The 12,802-nt window shown below is 43.7% G+C and overlaps 1 protein-coding gene across 2 annotated transcripts in view; it reads left to right on the top strand.

Annotated features, from left to right (window-relative positions):
* The first annotated feature begins 410 nt into the window (after window positions 1–410).
* Pld5 (phospholipase D family member 5) overlaps window positions 411–12,802 on the top strand; it is a 286,884-nt gene continuing 274,492 nt past the window's right edge. The window contains exon 1 of one of the 2 annotated variants that reach the window (XM_050142885.1): window positions 411–1,106. In XM_050142885.1, the coding sequence (XP_049998842.1) occupies window positions 918–1,106 (189 nt within the window). In that variant the 5' untranslated portion in view covers window positions 411–917. The remainder of the gene's footprint in view (window positions 1,107–12,802) is intronic. The other variant, XM_050142886.1, reaches the window with a different exon arrangement.

The following is a 12,802-nucleotide window of genomic DNA, read 5'->3' as shown; positions in this document are numbered from 1 at the left end:
AGAGGCATACTTCGCACCAACCCCAGATGAAGTACAGTGCAAGATTCACAAAAATACATGTCCTCCAAACCATTTTCTGGGGGGACTTTCGGCCAAGTCCCCTGGGGTGAGATGTCTGGGCTCCTAAGATGGGAAGTTGGTGAACTTTCTGAGCAAGGGTAGAGACGGTAGAATCAGAACGAACTAGAGTGGTGCGGGGCGGTGGTGGTGGCTTCCCAGAGTGTCCTCCGGAGCCCTGGCCACAATCACGCGCGGACGGCGCTCACTTCCCTAGCCGCTCGGTGGTTTGTCGGCGTGAACCCGCGCGGGCGAGGGCAAGGGCGAGGCAGGCGGGCTGGGGACAGGCGCGCGCAGAGGGCGGCGGCCGGACTCAGTGCTCGCCTCCCTCGGGCGGCTCCTTACTGCATCAACCTGCGGGCTCCAGCTCGGCCGCCGGGCCCCTCCCACCGCACCCCACCCCCGCCGTCCGCCCGCCCCGGGGCCGGGGTTCCAGTTGGTGCGGAGCAGCCGCAAGCGGAGCTCCCGCCCGGGACCGGGACCGGGACCGCAGCGGCAGGCGACGTCGCAGCCACCTCCGTTTGTACCCTCACTTCTGCCACTCGGGAGCAGGCGTCCACTCCTTCCCGGTCTCCCTTTGTCCGGTCCCCCCATCCGCCCCCATCCCCCATCCCCTGCCCTGTGAAACCCTCCCTCCTCTGTCCCTCTCCCCTCTGTCCCCGCTCCTGTGCCTCCAGCCTGCACGCTGCGCACCCCTCGGGCGATCGGCACCCGTGTTTTCCGAGGGCGATCTGCACCCGGTGCTCCCAGCTCTCTCCTTCAGTTCCATCTCACCAACCGCCTGGCCTCTCGCTCGCCGGCGGCGCCCTGCTCCCATCCCGAGTGGGTTGAGCGCCGGGCCGCCGCCTGGTCATGTCAGGATGGAGATCCGGCAGCACGAGTGGCTCTCGGCCTCCCCCCACGAGGGCTTCGAGCAGATGAGGTTGAAAAGCCGCCCCAAGGAGCCCTCGCCCAGCCTGACCCGAGTGGGCGCGAACTTCTACAGCAGTGTCAAGCAGCAGGACTACAGCGCCAGCGTCTGGCTCCGAAGAAAAGATAAGCTGGAACATGTAAGGACCCTGGTTCCTGGGGGGGCTAGGTGGTTGCAGCACGCTGCTCTAGAAGTGTAGGGACCCTAATAGGGACCCCAGCGGGCGGCCCGCCACCAGAGCCAGGTTGCCTGTATCCTCTGTCAGCCCTGCACATTTTTGTTTAATGACTCAATTGCATGGCAAAAAGAAAGGTTCGCTTTCAGGTACCCCAGCTCTGGCATCCCGGAGACCGCCTGAATTGTTCTTCACTGTAGGGTTCCTGTGCATTGTGTTCTTGGGGAACCCGTGAGAAGAGTGGTTGGTTGCAAGGGACTGGGCTTTGCTCGAGGAGGGTTTCAGTGGGATGTTTACCTGGTTCTTTGGAGCCGGTTCACTCGGTGCAGAAACTACAAAAACGCTGCAATAAAGTTGTCGTTGGCGATAAAGAGCTTTTGGCAGTGTATGCTGGGACGCTAGCAGGAGTTTTTAGGGAGCTTTCCAACCTGAGCCCAAGTGGAGAGAGCTTCTGTGCTGAGAATGGACAGACCAAAGGTCCCCAGCTATTTGTCACTCCTCAGCCTAGTGGGACACAGCGGGTGTGAATCCCCGCTTCGCCCCCCCCCCCGCCCCCCAAACCACCACCAATCCCTTTTCTCTTCTGGGTGAGGACTTCTGTCTTTAACTCTGGTGTTGAATCCCTAAGACTGGGTCATTCTAGAAAGAAGAAAAGTCCTTCAACAAGGACCTTTTGGGAATCCACACTTAAACATTTGACCCGTCAGTATCTCCTTAACCAGACGTTGAAATGAAACCAAGTGTGTGCCAGCAACAGGAAGAGAACTGCTGCCACCCCAGCAGACCTGCAGAGTCCGAACTGAGTCCCTCAGTGGAATGTGGAGGTTTCCTCGTATTTAAGACACCACATCAAAAACATAAGACGGGAAACTCCTGAAACTTACGTCCCCCAGCGCTGTACCCACCTGAATCCCATCTGGCCCCTAAAGCCCTTTCCGAGCTTTGCCTCGCCAACAGTGTCCCTGGAAGGAAGCATGGAAGTGGGTATTTCTGTTAGGAGCAGAAAGGACAGCCCGTGCCTTTTTGAGGACCCGATTAAGTCACAGGAATGACTAATTCTTAAGCCCTTATTTAAAGCTCCTAGTTGAGCTGAGTAACAGGCTCTGTTTTGTGTGGAGAGAACCAAAAGGATGCCTTGGGTCCTTAAAACAGGGGCAGTCGCGGATTGTAAGAACTGCAAGTGCAAGTTGGTTGTTGGAAAAGGTAACAGCAGTACCTGTTTTAAAATGCTCGCTCCAGGATGATGTTTGAAGGGACCAGTAATGTCTGGAGTTGGTAGAGGATCGAGAGAAACAGCATCTTCTTGGAGAGATTTAGCTCTGGGTGCTTGTGAGAAACCTGGCCCCAGCCTGAGGCCTCGGAGTGGTGATGGAGCTTGCTTCATTTTTGTTTCATCAGAACTGTGTTCATTTGCAGTGGTTGCTTTAGGCTGGCTCATTGCTTTTATACTTTTACTGAGAATCAATAGTGCAACCTTCTTTCTGTGAGTGTGTCATCCCGAGTCACAGATGCTGCTGCGTGCGGTGGTGTACTGAAATGCTCTCCCACTTTTTGTTTTGCATTCAAAGTATCAGGTCTACCTAGTGGACCACAGCAGCTTCCCCTTTCTGCTGTAAGTGTGGGATGCTCAGCTCTCCTGGGATGAGAGATGAAGCGAAGGAGGTCTGGTTATGCTCACAAGTGTGAGAGCATCTGCACTTTCCCTCCCTCAGATGCCCTAAAGAGCATTGCATTGATTAAAGAAAATCATGTGCCCCATTTGATGTTTAAATCAGAGTGTCATGTACTTTGCCTTTAAAACTATGTTTATATGAGATGTAGATTCTTGCTTCTTCTGTATTTACCTTGAATTAGAAATGGAGCTTTTGTTTCAAATTATTTTTGGTTTACTCTCTGACCCCTTTGAAATACTGACATCTTAAAGAGTTAGTGTTTACGCACATGTTATGAAGAGTCAAAGTCATATGCAGATACAATTTTATTCGAATTCAAGCACTCATACTTATATATCCTGTTTTGTAAGCTATGATGTTTAGGCAGATTGCTGTTAGTTTATAATTCAGCACATGAGATTTAAAAGCCTATAACCATTGTAACCCGGCATATAGTTGCTACAGAAAGCATGAACATATCAGTATTAAGTTCACTGTAAACAGCACGCTGAAGCTATGTGGCACCTTTTAGTTTAGTTGCTGCAGGGAGCAAGTTAAAGGTATCATAGAAAGTCGAGGGTGGCTTACAAACCACGCCTCTGTCTAAAACCCTCTTGTCTGTCTCATCAAAAAGATGACCACCATTTCTATTATGTTGAAATAAATGAAGAAATAATTATGATGGAGACCAGATGCCTGGAAGCAGCCTATTCGGTTATTTGGTGCTTTGAAAGCCAATCTAAATATTAAAGGAATAAATAAATTATGGCTCCAAATGACACATACATTTAGTCATCACAAGTAACGGAATTCCCCGAGATGAAAAGCGGCAGTGTGTGGATTCTAGCCAGGCTGTAGAGGCACAGCTTAATCTGAAAGTCAATAACACCGTGTAAAGTGACAGCTAAATAATATATTTCTACCCACTTTGCTAAAAGTGAGAGTAATTTATCTCTTACTTTGGCTGAAAGACATCAGATGGATCTCAGGTTATGCAAAAAGAAAGTGACATGAGTTGGATTGGAATACATTTCAATTGATCTTAAACTTGATTCCTATCATTAGTTAGCTGATACTTAAAATGAAGATTTGTAAGTACATAGAAGGCTGTGATGGTTGCATGCCTATAGTTCCAGCACCAGGCGTGCTGAGTAGGCAGGGACAGTGTGGGCAACTTAGTGGGTCCTGAGTCAACTGGGGCCACAGAGTGAAAATAAATATGTGATCAGACATAGTGTCGTGTGTCTGTGATCCCAGCCTTCAGGATGCTGAAGCCACATTATCTGTAGTCCAAAGCCAGTCTGGGCTACAAAACAAGATGCTGTCTCAAAAACCTGGCTTAGCCAACTAAAAGATATGAATATATTTAGGGAATTTTTCATTCCTAAAGCACAGTTAGAATGTGTAAGAAGGAATGTTACATGCCCTGAACTCTGAACTTCAAACTCAGCTTGTGCATTTGAGGAAAATGAAATTTTTGGTTGCATGCAGAATATCGTCTTGCTTTTTGTGAGTGAGGCTCTTGGTGCTTAGAACATTGATTCTTAGCCCTCCTAATGATGTAACACTTTAATACAGTTTCTTGTGTTGCGGTGACCCCCAACTATAATATCATTTTGTTGCTACTTTGTCAATGCAATTTCATGATGTTGTGATATGAGACCGCCCCCAAAGGAATCGCGACCCACAGGTTGAGAACCACTGGCTTACAGTGCTTTGCGTCTTGTTCTGTTCTAGAATTCCTGTGGCATGAGAGAAAAGCAATGACTATCATATTTGTTGTGGAATTCTAGTATTTTCTTGAGGAGAAATAATATAAAGGATTGTGGTTTAGTAAAGCAACCCGGGAAGGAGCCACCCCCAGAATCTCCCTAGTCTGGGTCCCTTTGAAGCTCTTGATCCTCTCAGAGGACAGCATGACATGTGGCATTCTACTGTTTTTGAGCTTTCTCCTATACTTTTCTATTGGGAAGAGGGTGAGATGAGTCTGCTCCACTCTTTTTCGGTTTTATGCCAGCTGTGTGAGTTTCCAGGTTATGGGGAGGAAGCAGCAGCCTTGCTTTCTTCCCTGTGCAGACCACTAGGTCTAGCTAAAGTGATTGTAAGGAAAGGTTCTAGTGTGACAAACCTGAGTTTTGTTTTGCATCATTTTCAGCAAATATGGCAACTATAGGCTTAAAGTATGTAACATATACAGTCAGATTTAAAAGTCATGGTTTTGCAATGGTGATTAAATGAGATAGTCTCTATAATATTTCAGGAACAAATATCCTCTATGCAACAGGCAGACATTTTCATCACCCTCCTCATCTGCACAGGCTGGGAGGATTCCTCCTCTTCTGAGTCTTCCTGATGGATGGAAAGAAATGCCCATCCTAGTGGTCTTTGCCCCTATTGAAGCTAAGAGAATCTAGAGACGGCTCCTGAAGCGTCTACCCACAAGGGATGCATCTGTAAAGCCCATACCTATTAGCCAAAGAAAGTTTCATGACCTAAGTTCACTTGAAAGAGATGGAAAAGAGGACCCAACCAAAACTCAGAGAGAAGAGAAATAAATCTTTTCCTAGCTCTCTGCAGGATCTCTATAGAACATGAAACACTCAGTGTGATGTCAGGACTCTATTAGATGATTAATAATGTACCTAAAGCAAAATGACTTCTCCCATCTTCCCTGATCTCTGCCTAAGCACCTCCACTCCTCCCAGGTTTCACATTTAACATACAGCTTCCCTGTATCCTAGACCCTGTGTCCTACACCAAAGGATATGGATCTTTGGGCCCCCAAGGATGTCTCCAGTCTTTGTTTTTTTTTCCCAGGAGTTTGACTCTTCCTGGCCCGTGGGTCTTTGCTTAACCCCTGCCTGGCCATTCTCATCTGACTTCTTGTTACTTGTGATCTCTACTGGCCATTGCAAGCAGAGACCACCTCTTTACAGATAGCTCACACCCTTGTTTCCTCCTTGGCGTGTGCAGATGAGATGAAGTTGCAAGACTGGTCAGGGAATTTCTTTAAACTGGAAGGAGAAAGAGAGGAGATTGATTAAGAGTAAATGACAAGGAGCTGGAAGGATGGCTCTGTTGATAGAGTACTTATTGCATAGACATGAGAACCCGTGTGGATGTCTAGCATCCATATAAAAGCCCAGAGCAGCATATGTCTGTAACTCCAGAGCTGAGGTAAATGGAGACAGGCAGATGCCTGGAAATCACTGGCCAGCCAGTCCAGGTGTACTGGTGAAGCTACAGGTTCACTAAATGCCTCTGTCTCAAAAAATAAGGTGTCCAATGACCAAGGATGATACCTGACATTGATATCTGGCCACGTGTATGCACTCTCCCCCACTCACATGTAAGCACTCACACAAACACCACACACACACACATAATCACACACACACACACACACAAAGAATAAAAGACAATTCTTAATGTTCTCACTTAGCCTTGTATTTTGGTTTAGTGTCTTAACTTAAAAAGATGTCTCTTCTGAGTGTGTTTTACACCTGTAATTGTTTGTGTTATCGGCAAATAGTAAATAAATGTCACATCCACACTTGCCTCCTTCAATGAATTATTCACAGGAGGAGCAAAGAACAAGAGCAAAATTAGCCACTGTGGAGTAGGCTTGTGTTACGTAATGCCGTTTACGTTCACAGGGCATACCCACGAAAATAGTGTGCCCCACCGAGATCAGCAAGCAGGGAGAGAAACCAAGGGAATGAATCTTTAAAATGTCCCATTAAAAATCAACCAAACAAACAGACTAGCCAACAAGAAAGTACAATAATGTTCACCAGGATTAGTTATTTTATTTCTTTATTTATTATTTATTAGTGATTTTAGGTAAATGGAAGGGACAGTCTTGGGCAGAGGCAGTGTTCTCTGACTCTCTAACTCATCCACAGAGAAAGGCACATTAGGTATCTCATGGATGCTTTCTAATGGATATCAGCGGGCCCATATATTGTCCTTGTCCCTACCATGGTTAACATGTATTTTGCACTAATGGACTTCTTTCCCCAAGGATCCACATGACGGCTTGTTTTCAAGAAGTTTTATTTTCTCTTAACTCTATTGGGTGTGACTTAATATTGATTACTAGGTTTAATTGTGGTCCATGATGTAGCACGTACAATACATTGAATTTGAGGAGCACAAGATGACTAAATTGAAGATTTGTCTTGTCTACGTAGCAGTCAAATACCAATTTCTGGCTCGTGTTTCTATAAGATTTCCCTTTTCTTTACAAACTTCTGTGTTTATCCCAGGCATACTTCTGTGGAACAGCTTTTAATGTTTCTATTTAAACTCTAAGGTTCAAGAAATCTGATGATGGTTTTGAGCTCTAGGACATGACACTAGCAACAGCGTGTTTTCACACTGAATTGATGACTGAGAGGCATACAAGTGTGTACATGAACTGCATGGCAAAATCTCACCTCCGAAATATTGCCTATACTGGTAACATCAAAGCGAGTTACCTGAGGTTCATACCTTTGTAAATTGTGCTGTGAAACCTTAATATAAAATGTAAATGGCACTGTCGTATAGTAGAAATGTCAAACTGTCATGCTTAAAGATACAGACCTTCTAAACAAAAGGAATATAATCTTTCCTTCCTTACTTCCTCCCTCCCTCCTTCCCTCCCTCTCTCCTTCCCTCCCTCTCTCCTTCCCTCCCTCCCTCCCTTCCTTCCTTTTCTGCTCCCCTTCTCTTTATTCTCCCCGCCCGTTTCTCTCCTCCCCTTCCTCCTCTTCCTCTCCCCATATTCTTTCTGGCTTCTTATGTAGTCCTCGACCTCTCAGTGTAGCCCAACTTGCAAGCAATTCTACAGTCTCTGCCTCTCTTATTCTGCAGTTACATGTGTGGCAAAGTGCCCAACTTTCTACTTTTTCTTTAAATACAGAAAGATGAGTTAAGTTTTGAAAATCACAATTCTAGCCCTTAATAAGGATTTAAATGAAGACTATGGCAAATTTTCCCAGGTAGCCTTGCCTTTATTACAGAGTTCAATCTTGACTGACCTGTGTATGAGGTCCAAGTCATGAGATGGATGTCATGACCATTGAATGATAGATGTGCTTCTTTATTCTCTAGAGCACAGTGATCATTGTGAACACCATGTTTACCTGCAATGAACTGTGACCACCGTCCTTCTCTTAGTAAGTTGTGAGATTCAATCCAGAAGTGGCCTGAAGAGTTAGGCTGGGAAGTGGTACTCATTGACACAAAACCACCGCTAGCAATGTCACCCGTGGAAGCACAATTGTTGAGAGAGAGTGTCTTTTATGCAAAAGCACTGTTAGGAGACTGTGAAGGCTCCTATTCTACAAAAATTATCTGACATATGAACTTGCCAAACCTGAATAACACAGAGAGACTAGACTAGAATGCCTTTTTTGCAAGACGATTACAGTCTTAAAAATACAGTTGCGGCATGATTATGGTTTTGTGAGTAATAGAGAAAAAACAGAACAGCATAATACTGTTGTTCTCAAGGATCTCATTGTGTAAAATGGGATAAATTACAGTTAAAAATAAGTAATGAATATTGTTATGTATTGATGATGTAACACGACAAATGCATTTATTTCAATAATGCAAAATATACACTAGTTCTGTAGTTAATTAATGTAATTTATCACAATATCAGATGCACAAAACCAAACAATATAGATAGGCTCGGTATCTGTGATGATTCATTTTGTTTCTTAGCTTGACACAGTCTAGAAGCACGTGGGAAGAAAGTCTCAGTGAGGAATCTTCAGATCATGATGGCTTGTGGGATCTCTGCAGGCGATTGCCTTGATTATACTAATTCAAGTGAGAAGGGCCACCCAGTGCAGGAAGTCCCATGCTCTGGATCTGGGCCTTCGACGATGTGAGAGCAGACAAGTATGGATGAAGTAGAGAAGCCTGCGTGCATTCTTTTCTCTCTGCTCTGTGTATGGTTATGATGTGACTATGATGCTTCAGGTACTGATTCCTTGACTCCCCGAAAGACAACAGGTGAAGAAAAAGTGAAGTATTTATTTGATGAGATCAAGTATTCATACATGATAAAAGTCTCAACTAGAAAAACAAACAAACAAACAAAAACAATCTTTAAGCTGGGCTATGATGCTGCACGTCTTTAATTCCAGCACTTGGGAGGCAGAGGCAGGTAGATCCGTGTGAATTCAGGGCCACTCTGGTCTACAGAGTGAGTTCCAGAACAGCCAGGACTGTTTCACAGAGAAACCCTGTCTCAACCAACCAACCAACCAACCAACCAACCAACCAACCAACCAAGCAACCAACCAACCCCCGCAAAAAAACCTTTAATAGTCTGATAATGGATTTCTTTTTAAAAATTGCATGTAATGATGAAATATTAAAAATTATCTGCATATATTGTGTGAGAGCTATGCATATGTCATCCTCTCTATCCATTATTATATGAAAACTTGTAGGCAATATAATCAGGTTTTAAAAAGGCATTTAAAATAAGAATTTAAAAGGAATTTATTGGTTATTAGCAGACAGTGTAACCAGGAACATTAAAAGATCCAAGCTAAACAGTAGATATAGTTAACAAATGAGCAATGTCCTTGTCAGGCTCACTGGATAAAAGGTCATCTTGTAAAATTAAGAATAAAAAAATTCCAAAGTAAAGACGGTCTAATTTATATTATCATAAAATATCAAACACTAGGAAAGTTTAATAAAAAAAGCTCTTTTTTTTTCCATCAGATGCAATTCCTATGAAAATCTCAGCAAGTTTGTCTATGTATTATGCATGCTAAAATGTGATTCTGAAATGTATATGGAAAGCAGAGGTTCAAGACCAGAGCAGACAGGGGTGAAGCATGAAGAAGACTGGTTGGGGACATCCACACTTATAATAAAGATGAACTCATTAAGTCTGTGTCGTGGCGGTGTGAATGAGAATGACTTCGTAGGCTCATGTATTTGAATGTCTGTTCCCCAGTTAGTGGTGCTATTTGGGGAGGCTTAGGAGGTGGCCTTGTTAGAGGAGGCGGGGGGGGGGGGGGGGGGGGGGGGGGGGGGGGGGGGGGGGGGGGGGGGGGGGGGGGGGGGGGTGGGGGGGGTCAGGGCTTTGAGATATTAAAGACAGGATACTTCTGCTTTTCGTCACTGCCTAGTGATTGTGGTTTAGTGTGTGAGCTCTCATCTTACCGTTTCTGCTGTCATGTCTGTCACTTCCCACTGTTCTGCAACTTTGCCATCACAGACTCTTATCCCTTTGGAACCATAAGCCAAAATAAACTCTTTGATGAGCTGACTTGTTCATAGTCGACATAGTCAATGGCAATAGAAAAGTAACAAATAGGACTGTGGTCCGGGCACAAGGATGAACAAATAGATCAACTGATAGGCATGAAACTGTAGGAATGGGTTGTTTCCAATTAAATGTATCTTGCTTTGTTTTTCAAATCATCAACAATTGTCAGTTTAATGTGAGTTATAGACTTAAATTATAAATTGAAGAATCGGTAATGAAAAAAATCGTTATTAATTTGGGCCAGGAAAAAAATCTTAAGCATTTTTAATAATCTCAACTTAGTAAGATGAATAAACTAGACCACAGTGAAACTAAACATTTTGTCTCTAGAAAATTACATTCAGAGAGTGAAGACAAGTCACAGACTAGAATACCATGCTTTCAATTTATACTTTAACAAAATATGGATATGGATTTATATCCATAATATATAAAGTATCTACAAATTAGTAATAACAGACAACCCAACAGAAGAGTGAGCATGGCATTTGAACAGGAACTTAACAACAACAAAGTATCTAAATGATACTTTGTCATCAGATATCAAGACTGTACAAAATTTGTGTCTTATACCATATAACCCTCAAACAGCTAAAATTAAAATGATTGATAGCACCCAAAATGTTAATGAAAATAAATATCATCTATGTTATAACTCCTGGTAAGACTTTAATTCACAGAGCCATGATAAAAGACTGTTAGATTAAGCATATATGTATATCTTGTGACCCAGTGATTAGAATTTTATGTGTGCATTAGATGTATGTTCGTGTACACCAAGGATTACAAAATTATTTACTAAAGCATTAACTTAGTAGCACCCAAAAGTTGCATGCAAAATATCCAACCATAGCTGAGAGGCAATATAATGTATTCAGGTGAAAAGGGATGACACATGTATGTCTCTTGCATATGTATGTATGAGTATATATTGATCATTTAGACATAGTAGTCTTGAGGAAGAGAAGCCAGGCACAGACAGTAGGATTCCATTTATAAGGATCAGTAGGCAAAGCTCAGTTAGGGAGACAGAATGTTAATGACTACCTTTGAGGCTGAAGTGAGCCTAAAGGGAGGATTCTGTGAAACCTGCAGTGTTTTCTCTTTTTCCAATAGTGGTTATGAACTAAACTTTGTGGAGGTGTGCACTAAAGACCTGCATACTCTTTCATAATGTTTCAATAACAGTTCAAAGTAAAGAAGTGAAATCTAAGCATCTGCTCTTGTCTTGTTTGCTGCTTCTTCCAATAGACCCCATGCTGCCTCCTCCCTTCTGGCTCTAATCTGTTGGCATGGGTCACTATGATGCCTTCCTGAATTTCCTTCCTATGACTCCTAGTTAGGTCTTTTCCTCACCTCACTGCAGCCTGCCATGCTATCCTATATACAGTTTATAGTATACTTGAGCTGAGTGTTTATTTACCATCTCTACCAGAGGGCTCTAGTAAATTCTCACCAAGCTCTCTCCAGGAGCTCAGTGAATTGTGACCCCAGTGAAGAGCCCTTTTGTGCTTGTTACTTTGTGTCAACTTGACAGAAACTAGAGCCACTTGGCAAGAATAACACTCAACCAAAAAATTGTTCACATTGGATTGTGTTTGTGAGGTGTTTTTTCAATTGTTGGTTGATGTAAAAGACACCGAGGGTTGTGTTATCCTCGGGCAAGTAAACCTGGACTGTCTGACAAAGGTAGCTGAGCAAGTCAGGTAAGGCAAGTCTGTCAACAGCCTTCGTCCATGGCTTCTGCTTCAGTTCCTGCCTCCAAGTTCATGCCTTGACTTCTGCTGCTGCTGCTGCTGCTGCTGCTGCTGGACTATGTATTATTAGTCAGGGTTCTCTAGAGGAACAGAACCAATGGTGTGTGTGTGTGTGTATGTGTGATTGTGCGTGTGTGTTTGTGTGCACACACATGTGTGTATTCAAGAATTTATAAAAATTAGCTTATATAATTGTATAAAATTTTATAAATGTAAAAAAACAGTAAAACAGTTCATCACACCCAGAAGACTAAGAACCTGAGCGTTCTACAGTCCTGGAGGCTAGATACCTCCATAGTTGGAGTGGTCCTACAGTGACTCTCTCTCACAGGAGAGGTAAACAACCCAGTAGTTGTATAACCTATGAGGCTGGATCCCTCAGCAGTTCTAATCTGGCAATGTAAAACTGGACAGTTCCTGAAGGGCTCCTGGTCCTGAGTTCAAGATGGAAGCCTGAAAACTCTGGCTCTGAAATCAGCGAAGGAATCGGCAGCAACTGAGTAAATCGACTCAGGCAAAAAGGAGACCAAGCAAGGAACAGACCAGTGACCTGGCTTTTCTATCTTGGCTGCTGTAAGAGGGTAGGACTTGGGAAACTGATATTCAATCCCGTACAAATCTGTGGGAAATGCTAAAGAAATGGCAAGGTTTTGGAAGAACCCGAGACAAGGCTTATTGTGAAATAAGAGCTCTCAGGTCTTGGTACTGGGCTGGACGTGGAGTGTTGTGGGAAACACCTTCATTTATCGAAGGCCAGGAATGTCCCAGAAATTCCAGCTGGCATTATGAAGCTGAAGAACAGAACAATTCTCAAAAAACTCCTTGTGAGTGGGAGTTCTGCTTTGTTCAGTTTTGTCTGTTGGACTCAGGACACTGGTATTGTCTCAATTCATATTATCAATATTACTATTGATTATCATTACATACTAGTACCTGCTTTTTACTAACTTCTAGCTTTAAAATATT

The sequence above is a fragment of the Alexandromys fortis genome, unplaced genomic scaffold (assembly GCF_014885135.2).
Source record: "Alexandromys fortis isolate MF-2015 unplaced genomic scaffold, M_Fortis_MF-2015_v1.1 scaffold_51, whole genome shotgun sequence".
Lineage (NCBI taxonomy): Eukaryota > Metazoa > Chordata > Mammalia > Rodentia > Cricetidae > Alexandromys > Alexandromys fortis.
Note: the sequence above shows the minus strand (reverse complement) of the source record. Positions and strands in the feature narration are given on the sequence as shown.